Below are 22,341 nucleotides of genomic sequence, written 5' to 3' on the forward strand. Positions count from 1 at the left end.
AAAAAATGGCCTGACCGCGCATACCTCGATCGGCTGAGGTTAGAGCAATTAACTGCGCTTCCTGATAAATCGATGCCGCAGAAGCGTTGGACAGATGACGTAGCAATCTTCCTTGTTTCTCTACAACCCCCCCCCCCCCCGCCCCGGATTGCAAGACCGTTTTTCCGTGACGTAATCAAGAGCAGACGCCACGATTTCGAAACGAAACGAACGCAATCCCGACCGCTCACTCGTATAAACCCCTCTGAGAGCACAGCACCAAGTAGCAAAAGGCAAAGCAAGATAGCAGAAGGCACGTTGCATCGCAGACGACACGAAATAAAGCGTTGCAGACGACGGAGCGACCGCTCCGCACCGGAACAGGAAATGCGGGGCAGCTAGACGTAATGGTCTCCGCGAAGGCTAACGGCTTGGGAACAGGTTAAACCATACCTCGGAACGCGTTAGAGGTGAACGAAGCCGTAACACCCGAAGCGACTCCACAAAACAAAAATATTCAGACAGGAAGAACGCGCAGGCGACCCAAACGCCTGCTATGCAGAAAGGAGAAGCGGCGGAAACAAAAACAAAGGAAATCACGAAGCCAGCGCGCCGCCACCGCGGTTGCTACAGGGCATTCGCCTGCGAAAGCAGACGAAAAAGCGCAAAACAGACGACCGTGTACGCCGACGACGAATCGCTCAGGGCGAGGCCGGCATTCTGCAGCTCTTGCGCCTATGCTGAAATGACGCGCTTTCAGCACACGTAGGGCGTATTAGAGATGAGTGGTGCTTGCCACTGTTTATTTGTTTGCGATCCTCCTCAGCTGAAAGAAAAGTGCGCCGATGTACGTTGCAAGTTGAAAAAACAACTAAGCGTTTCTGGCACCGCGCCCTGCCCAGGGAGAAAGCTAAGACCGCGAAGCGAGAAGTAACTAGAATCGAGAAGTAACTAACGAAACGTGAAAAACAAGTAAAATAAGCTTATTCCGCCCTGACGCATATTGCATAGTATTTTTCTTGCCGTGCTTCGTTTTCTTTCTCTCAGATGTCGAACGGACGAAGAGTCGATACGTTTTTGCTCTTACGTTGTTATTGATTTACTTCTTGTGCTACAATGTTTGCAAAGCTTGCGGACGCGGGTTTCCGGAGGCCGTCATTCAGGACGAAAAGTGAAAACAACGAGTTTTTTTTTTTTTAAGACAACAATGACGGAATCTGCTGCTTATGCGCGGCAAGTGATGCAACCTGGCTGTGTATACATCATTCAAAAGAAAGGGGGGAAATAAGTGAAAGAAAAACAGGGTGAAAAGCTAACGCATTGACTCAGTAAAGCAAGAGACCGCAGTGTTATAAACAGAGGGCGCTCCTACCGCACCAACGCAGGCCGAAGCGCATGGTAACAGACGAAAGACGCAGGCCCAAGGAGCTAGCTGTTTCCCAGGTCTAAGTACTACAACAGAGCTCGCAGAAAGCTTCCGGTAACGCTTCCGCATAGTTACAGACGACGGCATGATTACCGTCTGCAACAGAAGCAAGACAACAGACGGTCGGGCACGTCTAATGCTTTGGTACATGTAAAAAAAAAGAAAAAGAACTCTTCGTGGATGTTTTTTTGCCTCTTCTAAAGAAATGGCGTTTGCTTCGTCTGTCGTTACAACGGAAAAATAAAAGTTGGCACAGAAGATTCATTTTAGCCACTTGGCGAATATAAGTGAGTGAAAGGCGGAGCGATGATTGTTCAGGTATGATATAGTGTGTTCCCGAGTTTTATCGCACGACTCCACTGGCGTTTTTCACTTTTGTTTCAATAAATTTGGCAAGGCGTACGGTACACAGCACATTCTGCAAGTTTACCAGCCATCTTGCATTTTCTGTATCTATATGTAAAGTTTACGACAGGTGCATTCACCTCCCACGCGCAAATAAGACCGCCAAACGCAGGCTTTCTTGTTTTGTTGATGTTGTTGTTTAAACAAAATCTGAAACCATGTCTGCACGCTTTGTGCAGTCATCGCAGAGTAAATAGACTGCAGCGGCACAGTTTTGTCAAGCCGTTGGGTAACTTCGTATTCAAAGGTTTAAAGAAGAGAAAGAAACAGCAAACGCATCAAGGAAGGGGAGAGGGGGGCTACAAATAGTGAAGTGCTACCTACTACAATGTCACCGCCCCAGACGACACACGTCAGGTGAAAAAAGAAAACTATGCACAGCTTTCGCAAACCGACCGACGCCAAGAGAGAAAAAAGAAAAATCTGCGAACGACGACACTTGGTCAATGACGTGGGGAAGTCGACACATATGCTCCCACAAAAAGAGAGGGAGAAGACGTGGAGAAGGGAAGAAAGAAATAGCAAAGGATACCAATCATCGAACATAGAGGCAGGCGTGCTAAAGGGCCTGTGACGATGATGAGTTCATTGCAGACAACCGCTAAAACAGGAAGCAAGCGTTCCCGCAACTGAAAATATTGTGAAAATCAGAAATACATAGGCCGCCTTCTGAGGGGGGAAAAAACGTATATACAAACGGGTGTCGACAACCGTCAACAAGTCGTAATCTAACAAACAAAGATGCCCGTTGTCAGGGTCAAAACGTTTGCCGCTTAAAGGCGTCTCTACAAAGTATCTGTCTACAGGATACAGCGTACCCAGTGGCACTTATGCAAATGTATTCATTGCGTAAAGCAAACACCTGCGACTTCGGCAGCTGGCTAACCGAAGGTGAGGTAGGCACGGGAAGCTGTAATACGCGTCCGGCGTAAAATTGAGCGCCAGATCCGCAAGCATATTCGTGTGCCCGTATAAAGGAGGGGGGGGGGGGGTAACTAACAGACAGTGTCACTTTATGGTGCTAAGAACCAACGGGAAGTGCACTGATGCATGCATACCTGCGAATCCTTCGCCGATTCGAAGCCCCACGTGTGCAACATGGGCGCAAGCCGGCAGTGTCGTCTGCTACAAGCCACGAAACACATGTTAGCTCGTACGGTCGTCTGGGTCAGCCGCCGAAAAACTAAACTGAAAACCCTAAAAGCACGAGTTTAATTGAAAGCAAACCGCACGCATAGGGTGGGCAACAGCGCCTCGCACAAACGGGGGATAGCGAAAGAACAAGAACTAGCAAAATCGGCGTGTCGCGAGGACATTCAGTGCGTACTCACTAGTTGAACAGCGATCCAGCTTCGAGAACCGCCGCGTCGCCGGTCACGTCATCCGGGCCCAATACCTTGCGACCCTTGAAGACGAGCATGCCGTCGAATTCCTCGAGGCACATGGAATCCCAGCTCCGTGTAAAGGACGAGGCTCCTTTGTCGCGGGAAAGATGGCGTCGGCCTCCTAGAGGACGGTCAGGCGGCGCGCTGCTCCCTCGTAGCAGACGACGACAAACCGCGGGAAAACGGTGCAAGCAGCAACAGACGACGCCGCCGAAGACGACAACGCAGCGTCATCAATCCATCTCCCCTATGGGAGCGCGAACGCTGGCCGCAGGTTTTTGCACGCGTTGAAAAAAAAAAAGTTTCCCGCCAGCAGCAGCAGCAGCAGCCGCAGCAGTTGTCGCGAGCGGCTTCGGATTTCGAGCGATAATTGTCGCGCGGAGTTCCAACCGCTGTCAGGTTGCCTACTGCGGCTGAGGGAGCGCGTACGCCACACTTGCTCGCACAATGGCGCTCCTTTTCTTTTTATTTCTCATTCGAAGCGAGATGACGTATGACGTCACCTCTGTCGCTCTTCATTTATTATATTATTTATTTTCCTCTGTGGCCGTGACGACTCAATTCCCACGCTTCGGTGAAACGTTCGCCGAGCAAAGCTGCGCTGCAACGCGATGTGCAGCAGACGACGCGGCGCCGGGAAAGTGCAGACGACGGCTCTCCTACATCGGAGGCGAACAATGCTCGAAGCTTACAAGGCCGCAAGTGGCAGTACGTGGCGAGCTGCTGTGGCCCTTCCGGCAGCCTCTATCTGCATGCGCTGAAGCACCGGCAACTGCGACCTCTCCTCGAAGTTTAATGTGCCACGAGAGGCATCGTCAAAGTTGCAATCCACATGCTGTTTCTGTTTCTGACGGCGTGTGCATAAGAACATCTACTGACGTCGTACAGCCATACATCATCCAGGTGTTACGGGCTCCAAAAGCCGGCGTGCTCAGACCGCGCGCCACATAAATCGATAACTGAAAGGACAATAACTGGTTTTCTTGGGGTCTAAATACAGAACGTTGTCGCATACAATGCAACAAGAACTCAGAGGGCCGACAGAGCTTCGATGGCCAACTACAACGAGCACACGGCCATAGGACGGCGTCGCGAACAGCAGCTCTCGGTCAGGCGTTCACGGCATCTGTGACGTCATCGGCGTCTGGCTTCGTCGTGCGCCGGAAGGCATACATCCAGGTCTCCTCGGCAGATCAACGGCCGGCTCTCAAGGGAGGCAAGCAAGCAGGCACGGGGATCAACAGCACACCGAGAAAGCCCGAAGACACGCGACGACTTAAGCAGACGACACCGTAATCCAGCAGCACGAAACACGCAGCAGACGACGATAATCCAAAACAGAGAAAAGAAAAAGCGGCGGGCGTCAAAGCTCGAAGAACAGATAGCTCTTCTTTCCGCGGGAGATGACGACGCCGAAGCACTGACCGATGAGTCGATGATGGACGATCACTACCACAATGCAAGCACAGGCACACACATACACACTGCGAGCGAGAGACAAACAGGCAGCACGCGAGCAGACGACGGTACACCGGCGGTTGCAGAAGGCGCCCTGGCTGCGGTGCGGCGGCGGGGGCAGAAGCAGCGGCAGCACCGCAGCGGCAGCACTACCAACCGGCGAGCACAGTGGGCGAACGTGAACTCCACGGCACGACCCAAACAAAAATGGCCGCTCGCCTCGACCGGCAACAGAAAGGAAATTCCCGGCAGCCAAGGGAGAACGGAGCGCCGGGTGAGGAGGGTGCCTCCTCTCTCCACCAACCAATCACATCCCCCCCGCACCCTCCAAACGCAGAGAGAAACCTCCCTGCCCAGGCCTTTATGGCTTCACTCCTGAAACTTGCCTGTTTGCTTTTTCTGCTCCCTCTCTCCTCGTTTCTTCCCTCGGGCGAAAGGCAACCCCCTGAGAAGCGCGTGTATATTTTGGCACCACTGGAACGGACGTCCGACGATTACCGGTGCAGAAGAACGCGAACACAGCACAATAAAGCTCACTGCTAATAGTAACGGTAACGCTTTCTCGCACTTACGCATAGAAAGCGGAGACTCCAGGCAAAGTCCGTCCCAGGGACAATGAAAGGAAAGTCAAGTCGAGCTGAGTTGTACTAGTAAAGTACGCTTTTACAATACCAAAAAGGGCAAAGCCAGAAAACACGCGATAACGAAAGACGGGTGGCGACACCACTTCAATGTTCGCGCACCACCTTGCCGTGACGTCACGGATTTTGACGTCTGCTAGGAGCAAATTAAATTGTTATCGCTAAACATGGGACTGCCTGCATTCTAAAAAGGCCAAAGCCTAAACTTAGCAAGTCTTCCGAAGCTTTTATTGAGCCGCGACGGCCCAAATATGAGTGCTTACCTTGAAATCCGTGATGTCACATTGACATACCAGGTTCCAGTGCAAAATTTTGAAAAATCTGAACTATGACCTGCATTTTCTCTTAGAATCAACCTCTCAAAACGAAATCAGAAATAGAATATAATCTGGAAAGAACACTTCATCAGTAAAAACTGATGCGTTTCTCTTTATGGTTCTTTTAGCTGCTCGCCAAGCCTACAATAAAGTAAAAAATCGCGTGAAACTAATACATTTAACCAGACCGGACAGACTTCGCGTCGTGACATTGAGCAATGTCTTTTCTTGCACCACCCGCAAGTTGCGCATGAGCAGGCCGTAAAGGTGCATCAGAGTTATACAGTTGAATGTCGAGAGAAGGCCAACGTTCCGCAGTCCTGTTCTGCATGCCTGTTTTTGCTCTGTTTCGTTTTTGTTTCTCTGCAAGCACGCTGGTGCCCGAGGTGAATACACTTACACGAAAGACGTTCACATAGCCTTTAAGGCGATTTCAGGGAAACATTACAACATGAAAATGTATGAGCAAATCTGCGAGTCATTTTCTTCATTAAGTTGCACTTAACGATGGCTCAGTCGCAGACGCACAGCCGAGACTACTGCGAAAGCAGCTTGTTGCGGGAGATTAACTTGCAGCGAATCTGTTTTCTCATACCGTAAATATTTTTTTATGAGGACATCGACCTTTAACGCGTTCAAACAAATGCTACAGATTCAGTGTGATTCGCGAGCATTAACTTTTCGCGAAAGAAGCCGCCGACATGTATCGCGGCTTACGTAAGTTCAAGCAGTTCGCGGGATCGATTTCTCGCTCATTATAATAAATTTGCTACAATTTTGTAGTTTACAGCGTAAACGACGTCGTTTTCCCGAAACGCATTTTTCTTTGGCGGGAAGAGGTCTTTCCTAAAAGAAAACAACCTGAAGGTAGAGCTTTTTGACTACTATTTCGCGCCAGAACACCAGCGATAATACGTCAGCGTGAAGCTACGAATTGCGATGTTCTCGTATCCGGTCTGTCGTAATGCACCGAAAGTTTCCGAAACTTCCTAAGTTCAGTCCGGATCATTTAATGCACAACGCAGTCCATCCTTACCGGGAAACAAACAACTGTGTCCACGTACACACTTTCAAGACCTACAACATCAGGGCGTCCATCCTTACCGGCCAACAAACAACTATGTCCAGGTAGACACTTTCAAGGCCTACAACATCAGGGCGAAATGGTTATCTTTACTTTTTTTGTGTCCTTTTCTAGCTTACCAAGCTTCCTCGAAAAGTAAGGGCGGCCATACACCTGAACGTGTTTTTATTCCTCTTTTTCTTATTCCCGACTTACTGTCACCGTAACTGACATCGATGAACCAGGACAGTAAACCAAACGTGACACTGTATCGTTATTGACTCGACGACGACACCACCGTTCCACAGGAAGCCTGCGTCCGAGCCAGTTCCGCGCTTACCTCCTATCTAATGCGCCCCGCGCCCCTCAAAGACGACATGTCGTTTAAACGCCCGCAGCGCCACCTGCGCCGTTGCGGCAGCAGACGACCGAACTGCGGAGGGGTTCCCTGCTGGGGAAAGACCCGGGTCACTCCTTACTGTCGGTGCACGGTCAGGCATGTCGCGTTTAAAGAACCCCGTGTACATGACGCAGTACGAGAACGCCACATAAACATAGCAAGCGTTTTCGACAACGCATGGAAAGCAGAAGATGGACGTGGGGTATTAGATATACGGCCAACATGCGAATACGGTCCCTCCAGTACATTAGTTTTTTTTCTTCCTTTTTCAATGTGACACAAGCAGACGACTACACTATATATGGAGAGGGGGAGGGGGGGGGTCTCCGGAGTCGGGAAGATTCTTGCAGTCCTGTCCTTTTGCTGAAGCTGTTTCAGCAATCTCGCACTTTAACGAACAGTACACATTGTCAAATTTACAGCTGCTCGTTATGCGCACTAAGTGAATGAGGCTTCCAAAGCCAGGCCAGCTAGGCAGAGCTATCGCAGACGCCGAATATCACGTCTGCAACACGACCGCAGGCATATTTTTTTGTTCGTCTGCTCCACCACTGCGCGTCGGAGAACCAGTCGTGCAACTGGAGACGCAGTGATCCATGCGCGACTAAGGAGAATAGACGAGCAGACATTATATCCCGAACCATATTCTTACATATTTACTTTATTTACAGCAGCTCAGGAGTAGGAAAAAAGCGCTGCCGCTCTTTGTTGAATTGAAGTCCCCTCGCCTTCCCAAGAATATCATTCGTAGCAATGGTCGCGCCGTCTGCCTTTCTGAGCTTTCTTTTTTCTTTCTTTTTTTTCTGAGGGGAAGGAGGAGGGAGATCCAGGTATAAATTGTCGGTGGCGGGTAACTTCCTGTGCGACGGCGCCAACATCCGGTGGTCCACTTCATTGCACTCAACATTTTTGACATGTCCCCTCCGGATGCTGTCAAGATACCTTTCGGCCCATTAGTGGGCAGATATCGTTCAATTCAGAGAATAGATAGATCCAGACCGCCAACGATCTCGGATGGCAACTGATCTAGCTGAACAGTAAACTAGGCTGCGCGAGTGATACAAGCAGTATTTCTAACTAACTTTTTTACGCGTTAGTAACAAGATAACGGTCAACAAGAAACATTATTTAGCCACTTACACGGGCGACGCCTAGAAACATTCGCCTCTCGTGCAAACCATCACTCTCAGAAAATTTACACCCTTTGGGGCGTATCTTGTCCCACAACGATAATCGTCATCCGTGCTGCCCGCGTTTCCTTTCTTTAACGCTGCGAGCCCGGTACTTTCCAGTCACGAACGGCATGCGCCTGATCAGTGTGACGCAGCATTCTCGACAGGACAGTAGCGAGCGCCGAGTTTTCAGGAAAGGAAACGCAAGCAAGGCAGATGACGATTATTGTTGTGGGACAAATGCACACCCCAAAGGGTGCAACCGTTTTAAGAGTGATGTTCCTGAAGTGTCGCACCGTGTTTCCACACAGGACGTCACGTTACGCGATGTGCCCAGATAACCTGAGAGTTAACCGGAAGGTGTAGCACTAACGTCGCTGGTGTTTTCGTCCTAGCATTACTTTCAGCTTGATACGCCAGACAACTATCGCGACGTCAGGGTTCTGAACTTCCAAAGACTTGCTCTACCCAAGAGCTATAGCCTAAACGTTGGTCGGACTAGGGCTCGACAAAGCCTACGTGCGAAGCGGGGCCATTCGGGGGGAATTCAGTAATATAGCGTGCTCAGAAGGTTGTGCGCTGCTATCCCGCCTGCGTGCCAGGGAATCCAAGTGGAATTTGGTTGGAAACCTGCGTTGTGGCGTTGGCGGACTTATTTGGTGGGCAAACCTGGGCGTTGTTTTGTTATTTCTAAAGCTCTCCAGTCACGAGTAATCATGCAGCAAGCACCGCCTGCCGAAGTAAAAGGTCGATGAAGAACTGCGAAATAGCGTACGAAATAAGAGTACAAAAAAAAAGGGCATAGAACTTAAGTTTTGTGATACCGGGCAGACGGGCAGACAGACAAGGTGATGGACAAAGCATCGCAGAATAAGAGCCGAGTAGATTAGGTTTATGTAAGCCGCTTCCGATCGGCGCGCATCCTAGCGCTTGCGATAAACAGGAACAGTAGCCAGTGCGTACGGCATTTTCCTATAATATTTTTCTTTCTCTAATATAGAAAACTCCGGGGCTAGTGTCTATAGAATGTGCAAGCACGGTGCTTCAGCTGCAGCCCGGAAATGACGGTTAGTAGTATACATGTATTGGCCGAAACTTCGTCCTTCTGTCTTCAAGCGGCTAAGTGACTTTCAAAAAGCAATAAAAAGTAATCGTCTTCAACGAGATATTCCGTGATAAACGCAACAATTCGCAATCATTCGCATGTGTGCGGAGTCTTATTGTCTTCTGCCTTTGTAAAACAGAGTGCTACGAAATTGAGGTCAATACAGGCAAATAATGCGTAATAAACCAAGCCACAAGAACGTCTGAAGCTGCAAGCACGAAGATCAGACAAATCCAAGTACTAACCAACATTGCCATGGAATCATGAAGGATTCCCATGGAAGCTGCGCGACCACAATATACCAAAGTTCCCTGTAGTAATTCTAGCAAGAAGTTCTCTTCCTGGCCCACGGTAGCCCAAGAGCGCTCACAATTCCTCGCTGCCCACCTTCGCATCTTGAACAAAGCGGTAGTAGCACAAAAAAAATGGCTGTGGCTTAGGTAAGGTTAAGCCCAGGATGCGAAGCATACTAGCCTTTATTTTAGTTGTTGAACCACTGTTTAGCCTGGTGAACTGCTGTTGCTTGGCTATATTTGGTTCGGCTAGACGAAGAAACAACTCATGCATTACTTCTTCGCCTTCAAGAGTGGAACGCGACAGCGTTCCCGTCGACCCGCCAAGGGGTGTAAGACAATGGGCTACAGGGCAGCGACTACGCGCCCCGCATTGGACGCGGTGAGCGTCGAGCAAAGCAGCGTTCGGCGCGGCAACGAAATGTGCGCCTGAGCAAGAGACGCACGCCTTAGAAACAGCGCGTTTCTAAGGCAACACCGCATTCACTAGAGGCGCTTTTGTACCGCTTTGAAGCGTTGTACTCGTGGCTCAGTGGTAGCGTCTCCGTCCCACACTCCGGAGACCCTGGTTCGATTCCCACCCAGCCCGTCTTGCAAGAGTTGAGCCAAAGCCACTTCTCCTCTGTCGTGACGTCACGGTGTCACGTGATTTCATGGTCACCGCCGCGCCTGAGGAGCTGGGTTGAGCCCTCGTAATATGCTTCGCATAAAATTCCTGCTCGCCCTCTCGCTCACCGTGCTCTCTCTTCGACACAGCGGTAGCAGACGACGCCGGTTACAACGCAGACGCCGCGTGCTAACTGCAGACGACAAAACCGAGGGGCCGGAGCAGACGACACAGCGGTGACGGAGGGACGGGGACGCGGGGAGGCAAAAGCAGGCACAAAGCAGAAGAGAGACGTCGACGAAATGTTATCAAAGCAACTGAAAAATCGAGGCAACATCCGCACCCCGCCGACAGCAGCGCCCTCATCCACTTTGCAGTTACACTCTCGTGTCATTAATTCCGTGCAGCACTGTGACAGACGCAGCTGGCGTCAGCGCACTGAGAAGTGATAAGCGCGTGTGCCTACCTTACACAGCGTTTCAATTTTCCGGAAATTCTGAAGGCAGAGGTAGACCCGTTGAACAACTGCACCACACAGAGCAGATCACGTATCCGCAATATAGGTGCACGTAAGGCCAGAGAGGCAAGGAATTATAAAACGGTAGCCCACATAATCGAACAGCATCGGCAGAACAACAAGCGCCCAACATGTCTGCAAACTATTCATGTTGCAAATGAGTAGAGAAATAAGACCCGATAAATCACGAGAATACGCGTTATGTTGAACGGCAGCGTGCAACGTTGAAGAACGGTTCGAGATAACCCGATACTCGTTCTCCGAAAGTAGGCAGGCAGCCAAGGCGCTAGCCAATCTGGTACTTTTTTTTCAACGATTTCCTCCCTGTCCTCTTTCTAACCCCTATCTCCCATCCCCACTGTGGGTTAGCAAACCAGAGACTGATATGTGGTTAAGCTGCCCGCCTTTCCTCTTTATCTCTCTCTCTCTCTAGCATAGCCTTACTATTTTACCGTCACCGTCGGCTATCGGCAACGCATGCGCAGCGCTCCATGCTAAAATATTCAAATATCGCGCGTGCACAAGCACGACGGAGGTTCACAGGAATGTGGAGACCAGCTGGAGAAAGAACAACAGCTGTCGAACATTCTCCTACTATATTTCTTGACTGCAAATCCACTTGTTCTCACGTACTGCTGTTTGCAAATAGACAAATTAACGAGAAATGTCTCACGCTGGAGTTGAACGTTTCGACAAGCGGACTTCTCTTTGTTAGGGCGAACACAAACTCCCCTATCGAAACCTTCACTCAACCGAGGACATCACTTGATCGACTCCACGCTGCGCACTTTTAAAACCGCGTAGCGAAATCCGAGGGACAGCGGCTGTACGCACATGGGGCTGCCCGAGGTTTGATAACGCCAACCGTAGATTTCACCACACTCTTTCGTTCATCCCTGAACTGTGCCTTTTGCCTCTTCGCCAGTGTAGAGCGTCAGAGTTGAGTGCACCAGCTCAGGGCGACCTCTCTGACTGTCCCGTAAATACAATTTATCTCTCTTTTCACTACATTGTGGTTCGTGCTGTGATCACCAGAAACGAGGACAACTCAGGGAGAAAAATTTGCAAAAAAAATGCACAACGGTAAATGCGAGAAGAAATGCACAATGCTGGCACTCCCGTTCTGCAATAGTTCTGCACTAGTTTCTGGCGAGCGCTGCATGAACTACGAGACAGTTCGAACGCCAACCCGACTAGAGCTGTTTTCAATTCTACATAACGCAGTGCGCTTCTCAATACGCTGCACCGTTTTAGCGAACACGAGCGTACGACACATGCGCCTACACCGAAATAAAGAGGGGGAAAAAAAACGACCCAACGGCAAAAGCGCCCCCAAAACGCGTGTCACTGTAGCCCCGAAACCCCGCGATCGCCCCAGCGCCGCGACCACGGGCTCCATCCTTTCCAGGAGTGAGGCATAGTCTCTAAAAGACGGCCCCCTCCAACCCCCCCTTTCCCTCCCCCCCCCCTTCACCACACCTTTTGTATTCCGATTACAATCCCCTTCCCCCGGGGTTCTCACCACTTCACCCCGCTTGCAAGCCTCGACCTCCCGGAGCGTACTCCAGAACCGGAGTTCGGCTTCCCTCCCCTGGCGTCTAATATACATACAAACAGGACCCCTGCGCCGTCTACGGACCCACAGACGGTCGCGTCGCCTAGCGGGAAACACGAACAAACTCGAGGTGAACGCAGTTTCCCGCTCGTTGTGTTTTTTTTTCTCCTTTTGTAGTGACGGAACAGAACCAAACATCGACAACGGATGGCTCCAAGGGAGCACAGGGGCGGAGGCAAGACCCGAGGCCTGTTAGTGTACGCTTTTTTTTTTTAGTCGAGGCAAGAAAGAAGGGGGGGGGGGGGGGGTAGGGAACGAAAGAAAGAAAGGAGGTGCCGTTAAGGAGGAAATACTTCCCCTTCGAGATAAAACGGAAAGCAAAACGGTGTGTGTTGCCACTGCGTGTTGTGCCTGAAGCACGGACGTTACGCGGCAAGAGCGCACTTAAGTTCCGCGTAATTAGATTGTGATTATTAATATAGCAATCACTATTGCACATCATCATCAGCAGCAGCAGCCTGGTTACGCCCACTGCAGGGCGAAGGCCTCTCCCATACTTCTCCGACTACCCCGATCATGTACCAATTGTGGCCATGTTGTCCCTTCAAACTTCTTCATCTCATGCGTCCACCTAACTTCCTGCCGACCCCTGCTACGCTTCCCTTGGGATCCAGTCCGTAACCCTTAGTGACCACCGGTTATTTTCCCTCCTCATATGTGCTACCCATGCCCCCATTCCTTTTTCTTGATTTCAAATAAGATGTCATTAACTCGCGTTTGTTCACTCACCCAATCTGCTATTGTCTTATCCGTTAACGTTACACCCATCATTCTTCTTTCCATAGCTCGTTGCGTCGTCCCCAATTTAAGTAGAACCTTTTTCGTAAGCCTCCAGGTTTTTGCCCCGTACGTGAGTACTGGTAAGACACAGCTATTATATACTTTTCTCTTGAGGGATAATGGCAACCTGCTGTTCAGGATCTGAGAATGCCTGCCAAACGCACCCCAGCCCATTTTATTTCTTCTGATTATCTCAGTCTCGTGATCGGTATCCGCGGTCATTACCTCTCCTAAGTAGATGTATTCCCTTACCACTTCCAGTGCCTCGCTAAATATCGTAAACTGCTGTTCTCTTCCTAGACGGTTAAACATTACTTTAGTTTTCTGCACATTAATTTTAGACCCACCCTTCTGCTTTGCCTCTCCAGGTCAGTGAGCATGCATTGCAATTGGTCTTTTGGAACACGATGTAGCGCATCTTTACTTTACGGATGAAAAAAAAAATGCTTTACGCGAGCATACCAGCCGGGCTTTCCTGCAATCCCACACTAGGCCGGCCACCAACGTTGATGACATCGCCCTAAAGTACTCGGAGCTTCTGCAACACCACCGACTCAGCAGAAGAACGTACGCTTTGCCACACAAGAATCTAAGCAAGGAGGAAGAAGTCATCCTGCGCCGCCTACAGACCAACACCTACGTGCACGGAATAATCATGCACAGACTGTATCCTACGCAGTACTCGTACATATGCCCCCATTGCGACGTTCCAGACACCCTGCAACACATGGTCCAGGATTGCCCACTGCGTGGCACACCCACAGACCCTACCTCACAAGCTCCACAAGACGACTCCAAAGAAAGCCGCCCCATAGAAGCACAAGAAGAGCGCCCCAAATCACCGCAGATCCATACCATAACCGAAACGTGGGAGGCCAAGCTTTCCTCCGATGACCTGGACGACCAACGCAGTCTCGTCGCCCGGGCCAAAGAGGCAGCCCAAGCCAGAGGGTTCTTGGAATAAGGAATCCTCCCACCTAGGGTGAACCGGGTTCTGACTCGGTTTACCGTTTCGGAAAATAAAAGTTTAGTTCTCTCTCTCTACGTCTGAGCAGACGGAGCCAAGATCAATGACGTCACCACGGGCTGGCGCGGAAACTTCAAGGCGGCGTCAGCCCTCGTCTCGCTTTTGCGTTCTCTTTTCTTTATTTTTTTAATGCATCACAGAACAGCAATTGAGTAATAAAACGCAAATTGCTTTTCTATTTCCAGTCCGCTTAACATGCCTCTTCGGTGCCCTTTCAACAAAGGCCACGAAACGCGTAAACGCTTTTCAAGGCCCGGTTAAACGGTCGAAGAGGGACAGCTGCTAACAAGGCAATCGACAAGGGCGCAAATGTCTCGGCCCCGCGAGCGCTCGGAAACAGCTGCGCAAGCTGCACTTCCACTCGGCGAGTACCCAGTTGATAGCGCGCAATTTGGAAAGCCATCGCTTACGGCCACAATGTACGGCACTCCGCACGCATACCACACACACACACACACAGACACACACGCGCACACACACACACACACACACACACCACACACACACACCCTACAGCTGTCTCCCTGGCAACGTTCACGCTGGCGCGAGGAATGTTAGAACGAGAAACGCACAAAGAACGTCGTCCACCGCATTGAAAGGTGCACGGACGCACATTTTTCTCGCAGTTGGATATCAAAAAAAGGAACCGTTACCACGTGCTCATCGCGCGTAAGAGGCCGGCACTTAGCAAAGCATCGCGATTGAGAAACACGTGGAAGGCGTTTTAATCTGACGCTAAATTTGGCCACGAACGAGATGGCGGACCCGGTGTCGTCGACTATTATCTAGACGCGACGAAACGGACAAATCTGCCGAACATGACGACTAGGCTAGACATGATGCTGTTGCTCACAAAAAATAATAATAAAATAAAGAAATCAATACGACTGTTGCTACTGCTACTAAATGCAGTGTATGTACGTTCTAAAATTCAAAATACGCTTGAGTACATCTAAACACGCCAACAAAAAATATGACTGCTACTATATCGCTACGGCTACTATAGTAGTATTACTAAACACTACCATACACGTCCCTAAATACCTTTCTGTGTGTTGAATATATTCGGTTCCCAATACACGCTCGTCTGGACACTTATACCCGTGTAACTTTCCGCTTTTGTACAAGTGGCCACGTGTGCTTACACTGTACAGCTTCTACACCTTTTTCCACATGGTGTTTTACTATGCCACGTATCCCATTGCTCGAATTTGCCGTAGGTTATCGAGACGGACTAGGAACAACTTTGTATGTAAACATGCAATCATCTTTTTCTTTCATGAAGAAACAACATGATCACACCGCTTCAACTACTTCAACTACTACTACGAGTAGTACTACCATCGTTGTCCGCACGGTGCCAGCAGGTCTCCGCCACAGTGCACCGATCTAGCGAGACAACCGAAGGTTACGGCACGAAGAGGGAGCCCTAACCACGTGACCCCGGAGGGAAACATCTGTCCCTCCTTCGATTCACAGAGGGCGCTCGCGTACACTCTCACTCGCGACCCCTAGAGGCCGCTCGCTGCTGACCGGGTCACCTGCAGTCTCGCATGCAGCAGCAGAACAACAAGACGCGACCGAGAACGAAAAGAAAGTAAAAAAACGCCGGCTGCCCATCGTCGCCGCTGTTTTACGGTGCCAAGGTTGACGTCAGGGTGGCGTCACGCTACGCATGCGGCTGCTGAACAGCGGCTTAGCCGATGCGGGACCGGTGGAAACGAGGCGAGGGGGGAAGCGAGGAGGGGGAAGCAGAGCCATTCGTTATGTCAACCTCGTCGCGGAGCGGCCAGGTGAACAGTTTTGAAGGTGAACCAACTCCGGCTCCGCTCGGAAGCGCTCTACTTGGCTCTTCGAGCAGGTGTGACCAAGGGTTGTCACCCGATTCCCTCCCTCCCTCTCCCTTTATCTTTCTCTCTCCCTCCCTCTGAGCTCTTGTTGGACGTGCGCGAAGGCTAAGAGGGAGAATAGAGCAAACAAGGTTAACGAGGCTGGGTAGCCGATGTTCAATAGTTGAGAGCATGGAGAAACAGCTGTTAATGCTAAAGCTAAGTTTTCTTGGTGAACCGTCCCAGAATTTCCTGACCGTGGCTGCTGCTGTCTCGCCGACTAGCTCACACTTTAAAGGAAAAAAAATGAATTACGTGGTCGAGGGTGGGGATCGAACCTCAGTCCTTCAGCACATCATCATGAATCGGGCGGTAAAGGAACTGTTAGCACTTCTTAAATAAATTAGGGTGAAATGAAATAAGTATCTCGCAAATGGGATTTAAAGTGTCTGCTGTTACAGATACGAATAATCAACTATCTAGATATTTTGTTAATTTTGTGAACATTATAAGCATTTAGAAGAATTCTAACACGCAATTCATCTTGTTTCACGCAGAAAAAAAGCACAGGGCTTCACAAACGTTTCTGTGACTGTAACCAAGTACGGTAGCCCTAAAGATAAGAGTTACAGGAATAGTCGAATTCAAGCCAAGCTTTTGGAAGAATTCTTCTAAAAATCTTTTCCGTTCAATAATGAAACGGTGGCATGTTAAAAACAAGTGTTCCAGAGATTCCTTCTCATTGTATAAAGGGCACAGGAGCGATATAGCCAGACCAGACCGGTGGAGGTAAACGTTCAGTGAGGGGACCCGGCACCGTAGTTTTGTAATCGTAACTTCAATTTTTTTCAAGAGGATTCAATCGTGCGTTCTCTGAATCCGCCAATGCTGATAGCACCGACACCGGTATTGAAGTCGACGTGGCCAATTGTCGTAATTGTGCCGTGGCAACGAGCCACCACCAATTACGCTTTCCGGCTCCTCAAAATCGGCCGCTGATCAAAAATCACAGCATCTGCGGAAACGGCTGTCCATTCATTCTGTTATATTTCGTAAGATGTGACACACAGGCTCGTGGACTTACACCTGCCGCGACGCTGACACATTAGTTAATTTCCCAGGAACATTACAATAAGCTTTTGCCAAGCGGAAAAGAAGTTTTGAGTCGTTCCTCGAAGTTGCGTGAAAACATCTGTCTCGCTCGGGTGTCGGTATACTCTGGAACAAGCGCTGCCGTCGAGAAACCGGTACACTGTCTAAATGAACACATATCCACGAATGTTTGTGTAGCTATTTTGCGCCGAACACACGAATTATAAGCGCGCTCAAAAGTGTAGAGCTAGAGACAGCTGTCGGAATTAGAAGTAACAAACCTAACAGCGTCTCCGGTGACCATTATCTGTTTCTGAATTTGCTAAACGATATAAATATCGTAAAGCAAAATCGATGTTCTAGCACTTCGGGGAGTACTTGTCGATGGTAACAACACTTTTGTTCTTCGAGAGAGGCGCCAGTTGACGTGGCGAAGTGAAAGCGCACCTTGGTTCTCAACATACAAATGTAAACATCAGCGCAGACAGAGGTCCTTACTGTTGACATGGCCAAATGTCCAAGTACAACCACGCCCGACATGGTGCAATGGTAGGATACTGGGTTCAGAATCTTCAAGTGGGCAATTTCAAATCCCCGGCTGAAAGTTATTTATTTTATGATTGTTTTTTTCCTTTAACTTTTTTGCACTGCCAAATTTACATGGCCTTAAGAAGTCTCTGTCAAGCTTTATCGAATATTATTAAAGAACCGCAGAACGTCAGACTACAGAGGGCGTCAGACTACGGAGGACGTCAGACTACAGAGGACGTCAGACTACAGAGGACGTCAGACTACAGAGGACGTCAGACTACAAAGGACGTCAGACCACAGAGGGCGTCAGGCTACAAAGGACGTCAGACCACAGAGGGCGTCAGACTACAGAACGTGCCAAAATACGACAGACCGACATTTCATGCGTTTCTTCAATTGGGTAGGATGCCCCAGCTAACGTCAGCGAAGCTCTTGAAGGGGGGAAAAAATGATGTTTAAAAATCACGCTGCCGGATACGATTTCGAGACCTAGGTGCTCGGTCGTCAGAGGTCAGCGGTCTATTTCTGTGGGCTTAACCGGTAGCTCTCGAGGCTCTCTGCGTTTGTGAAGAACAAACCGATATACCGTGTGTCCCAGCTAACGTTAGCCAAGCTGTTGAAGGTAAAAATAAATAAATAATGTAAAAACCACGGTGCACTATACGACTTTAAGACCTACGGTGTACGGTAGTCAGAGGACTGACGACCGCACGCAGCAGGTCTTAACATCCTTTCGTGAACCGCGATTTCTTAATCGTTCTGCAACGAAGCTGCATATGGCTAGGTTCTGGAAAAAAAGACTGCGTGCGCCTATCGAACCGTGTAGATCGAGAATTTCTCCCCCTTTGTGGGCCGGTCCCGAAGATAGTGCAACACTGGGCCGACCCACGGCGGAGGCGAAACAGGCTTTAAGCACTCCGCCAACTTCTAAAGATAAGTTGAATATATTCGGTACAAATACAACCCGTATCATATAATAAACTGATAGGAACAGATACTACACTTTCACCCGCGTCGACCATGTCTACGTTCGCACCGTCCTCTCTTTGTCGGCGTTCCAGGCGCTTGCCTATCTCCTTTCCTTTCCTTCCGCTCTCCCACCCCTTTCCCTTTTCCCTTTCCCTCACCCCAAATGTAGGGTAGCAAACCGGATACTCTTCTGTTTGACCTCCCTGCCTTTCCTGTCCTTGCTTTCTCTCTCTCTCCCATGATGGCGTTCCCGTAAGCGTGCTGCCTGCCAGGAGGGCGAGGCGGAAACTAGTGCGAACCGTCCACGTGGCCCCGATGCCGCGAACTTGGAACGCTTCACCGGAGAAGTGGTCAGGTTTCCGAGAGAGCCTGAAGGGAAGCACTTTTGTGTGGGCTGCGTTGTGTGTGACCGCCGTTGTTTCCTAGTGACCTCACAACAATCACTGCACTGCAGGACGTCGACCAACGCACGATCGCCTCGGCTACGGTGAAGCAGTGTGTGCCCTCGGAGTGGGGTGAGGTGCGTGTCTGTTCTACGTGCCCGGATCCGTTAGTAAAAGGTGTCGTGCCGCGTTTTGCAACAATACATGGTTATGTCTAATAATACACAATACAATACAACAATACATGGGTAGGTCTAAAGAAAGCGGTATCTGCATGTACGCAGACCCGGAACAGTACGCTTCGAACCCGAATAAGTTACCCGAATACATAAGAGGGTAATTTGACGTGCCAGAATTCACAAGACCTCGGCTTGTGCGCAGGATTCCACTGCATTCCACCGAAATGGAGTGTCTGTAAATACTTCACTATCAGATCCCGCTGTCATGGACCAACAATGAAATCACGGTTCGTGATAGGGAGCTCGCTTGTCATCTACACCGGGTCGCTTAATTAATCTGCAAACTGTCGCATCAAAAGCATTATCCTGTCTTCAAAAATGCACGGTGACGTTCTGAGGACAAAATGTATGCAGAAACGTCGTCTTAAATCCTTCTACTGTGGCTGAACACCTTAAGTGGCACATAGAAGCTGTGACAGGACAAAATCGAATGTAGTCAAAGACACCCTAAATATCTGAAAACTGTTTCAATAGAGTCGTTTTTCGTAGCGCTTTCAATTAAACACAGCGAGAGATGCGTGACACAAACGCGTCACAAAAAAGGACGCGGCCCTCGGTCGCGGCATCATAAAGGAGACACTTGAAGGCGAAGGCCAAGGAAAGAAGCGGATTGCCCTAAAACAAACAGCGGAGGGCGGCTCGGGAACCTGATAGACCCTGAGTTACGACGGCGCCGGGTCGCCATGGAAACGGGTCCATCGAAAAAGGAGAGGGGCCCCTCTTTTTCCGCACCGCGCGACAGCGGAAACTGGGGGAAACGACGCGAGGATAAGGACAGAGGAAACGGGGAATAAACACAAGGCAAAAGCAGACGGCTACAAAACCAGAGCAGACGACCAGAACGGAGCGTAGACGAGAGAACTCGCAAGAAGCACACAGCCACAAAAGGAGATCAGAAGACAGGCGGGAGAAACAGACGACCACAAAACCACGCAGCGCAGAAGACAACGCGGTGAAGTATATACGGCAGACGGCCGCGAAGCCAAGAGAAGACAGAACAGACGAACGTTCACTTCAGGGCGGTTTCCTTCGGACGACATGATTTCGTTTCCACTCCCGAGCAAAGTTCTCTGTGGCAAATCGTTTCTCCCTTGTTCAATGTAGGAAAAAATACGAAAACAGCAAAATAAAATGAGAAGGAGGAGGGAAAGACAACCATTTGGAAGTGAAATTTGCGGAATAATGATGATACGTCGCAGAAAATGCGAGGAGCTCGCGCACGCAGCACTCAACGGACATGGTGCAGCACCATCGAAAGCGAGGCACGGAGTGCTTACGTTGCTGTATACGCGACCGAAATTACCCATGGGACCGTGAAGTGCACTTTGCGGGACTGGGAGTGCTCGATGATACGTGTAAAATGTATGCTAAGAACGAAAATCGGAAAAGATCGACGGTGCAATAAGATATACATTGAAGAACAGGTACTTTGGGCACAACGTAGACGGACTATAAGAACCCGAGTTAAGGAACCAGACGTGAGGAAGCTGTAAGATGGAAATATGACGACGCTGAATCGTTTGTTGTTGGGTTCAACTTAAACCCGACATCGCGGTTTTCTCTTCATGCGTGGTGGCAGCGGTGGAATGACGGACGCCGTGAAACTCCGCCGTGAACTTCGCGTGGAAATGCCCTGGTTAACACGGCCAGGGCTAGATATAGCAAAACCTAAATGCCCAAGTTAGTGAATGTATTGATAGCCGTTGCCTTAGCAAATCGTTAATACGACGCACGCGTAAAGCGGAGCTTGTGGGTTCGGCTTCCACCGGCGACCAGTTATCTTTTCGTCCACTTCGATTTTCATTTTCCTTTATTTTCTACATTTCAATTTCAGTCACACCTAATTTTCCCGATGTTTTCTTTTGCTTCATTGTCTGCAGGATTTATGCGGTCATGATTACATATTCTAGTTCTCTCGTTAAGAAAAGGCGAATGAAACTGCGGGACTACTTCCAGCGGCGATGCCACACGCTCCCTTCGGTTTCGTAGCATTCGTTTCCCAGCCAAGGCAAGTCGTCCGCGTAGTCAATATCCAACCTCACGAGCTTAAAGGCACCCCGCTGCGCTGACAACAGCGCTGCTTATGAACGATCGTTCGTTTTCTTTGCCAGTACGATCTACTTATGCGTTTCTGCACCTCTTCAGTCAATACGCAAACGAGCTGATATGAATTCTAGGGGGCCGATTCCACGGCCTTCCTGTCGAAGCCTCGTCAAAACTCGTCAAGTCTAGCGGAGTATGACGCACTCGAAGCTTTAACCCATAAACGCACTAAGTTAAGGAGTATTAGACGTCCCATTTTTTAAGCACTTAGAAGGTCTCTCGCCTGAACGAGACGAGGTCGCGAAAGGGCTATATGAACCAACGTCTTCATTGTGCGACGAATGCGGCAGCAAAACTCGGCCAGTACGCAATTTACTGCGCCTCGCCAAACACCGCGACAACCGCGGGAAATGCGCGTTAGAAGAAACAGAGGGCCTGCAAAGACGACACGAGAGAACAAGATCGTAAAACGACAATCAGACGAGACTACGCGACCACCAGACGAGACTTCGGGAAGGCCCACTGCCTCCTTTGTAATCGCCGACCAATTTGGCGCAAAAACCCTCTCCTCCCGATCTGCAGCGCGGCGACTCCTTAATTTACCTATCTCTTCCCTGCTACTGAACATGCCATACCTCTTAAGCGAGCAGCAAACACACACAAACTGACGACACGCAGACGATTAAAAATTACAAAAAAAAACAAAAATAAAGGGCTAGGAGCTCCAGAAAATAAATGTGCTGTCCCCTTTGAGAATGGGCTCTTGTCACGAAATTATGCATGCACACGCATTCGATTCGAGGGAAAAACACGACTTGAATTCTGCATGTGTGCTGGTGATAAAATGCGCGACTTTTCAGACGTAGCCTACCACGCACTGTCTGGGACACAGTTCGATGAACCAGTCTTTATTTCTCTCCTGATTAAAGTTCTTTTCCCGGAGCTTCCTGAAAGATTTTTTTTTTCAATATGTTTCACTTCTCAGATCAAAAACCCCGTTTCTCTCACATCAGGTTTTCGAACTCCCATCCGCCTTTTCGTGCACGCTCGCTTCAAGTCCGTTTC

At 49.6% G+C, this 22,341-nt stretch overlaps 1 protein-coding gene and 1 pseudogene across 2 annotated transcripts in view; both read right to left on the bottom strand.

Moving 5' to 3' along the window:
* jing (AE binding protein 2 jing) overlaps nt 1-22,341 on the bottom strand; it is a 177,947-nt gene that overhangs the window by 118,930 nt on the left and 36,676 nt on the right. Inside the window, exon 1 of one of the 2 annotated variants that reach the window (XM_065439359.2) lies at nt 3,142-3,247. The exons of the other annotated variant lie outside the window; for it this stretch is intronic. Coding sequence (XP_065295431.2) covers nt 3,142-3,230 — 89 coding nt within the window. The 5' untranslated portion in view covers nt 3,231-3,247. Of the gene's footprint in view, nt 1-3,141; nt 3,248-22,341 lie in introns of those variants that run through there. 2 annotated transcript variants of the gene reach the window in all.
* On the bottom strand, nt 18,485-18,666 carry LOC135907693 (U2 spliceosomal RNA; annotated as a pseudogene).

This window comes from Dermacentor albipictus, chromosome 10 (assembly GCF_038994185.2).
Source record: "Dermacentor albipictus isolate Rhodes 1998 colony chromosome 10, USDA_Dalb.pri_finalv2, whole genome shotgun sequence".
In the NCBI taxonomy this organism is placed as follows: domain Eukaryota; kingdom Metazoa; phylum Arthropoda; class Arachnida; order Ixodida; family Ixodidae; genus Dermacentor; species Dermacentor albipictus.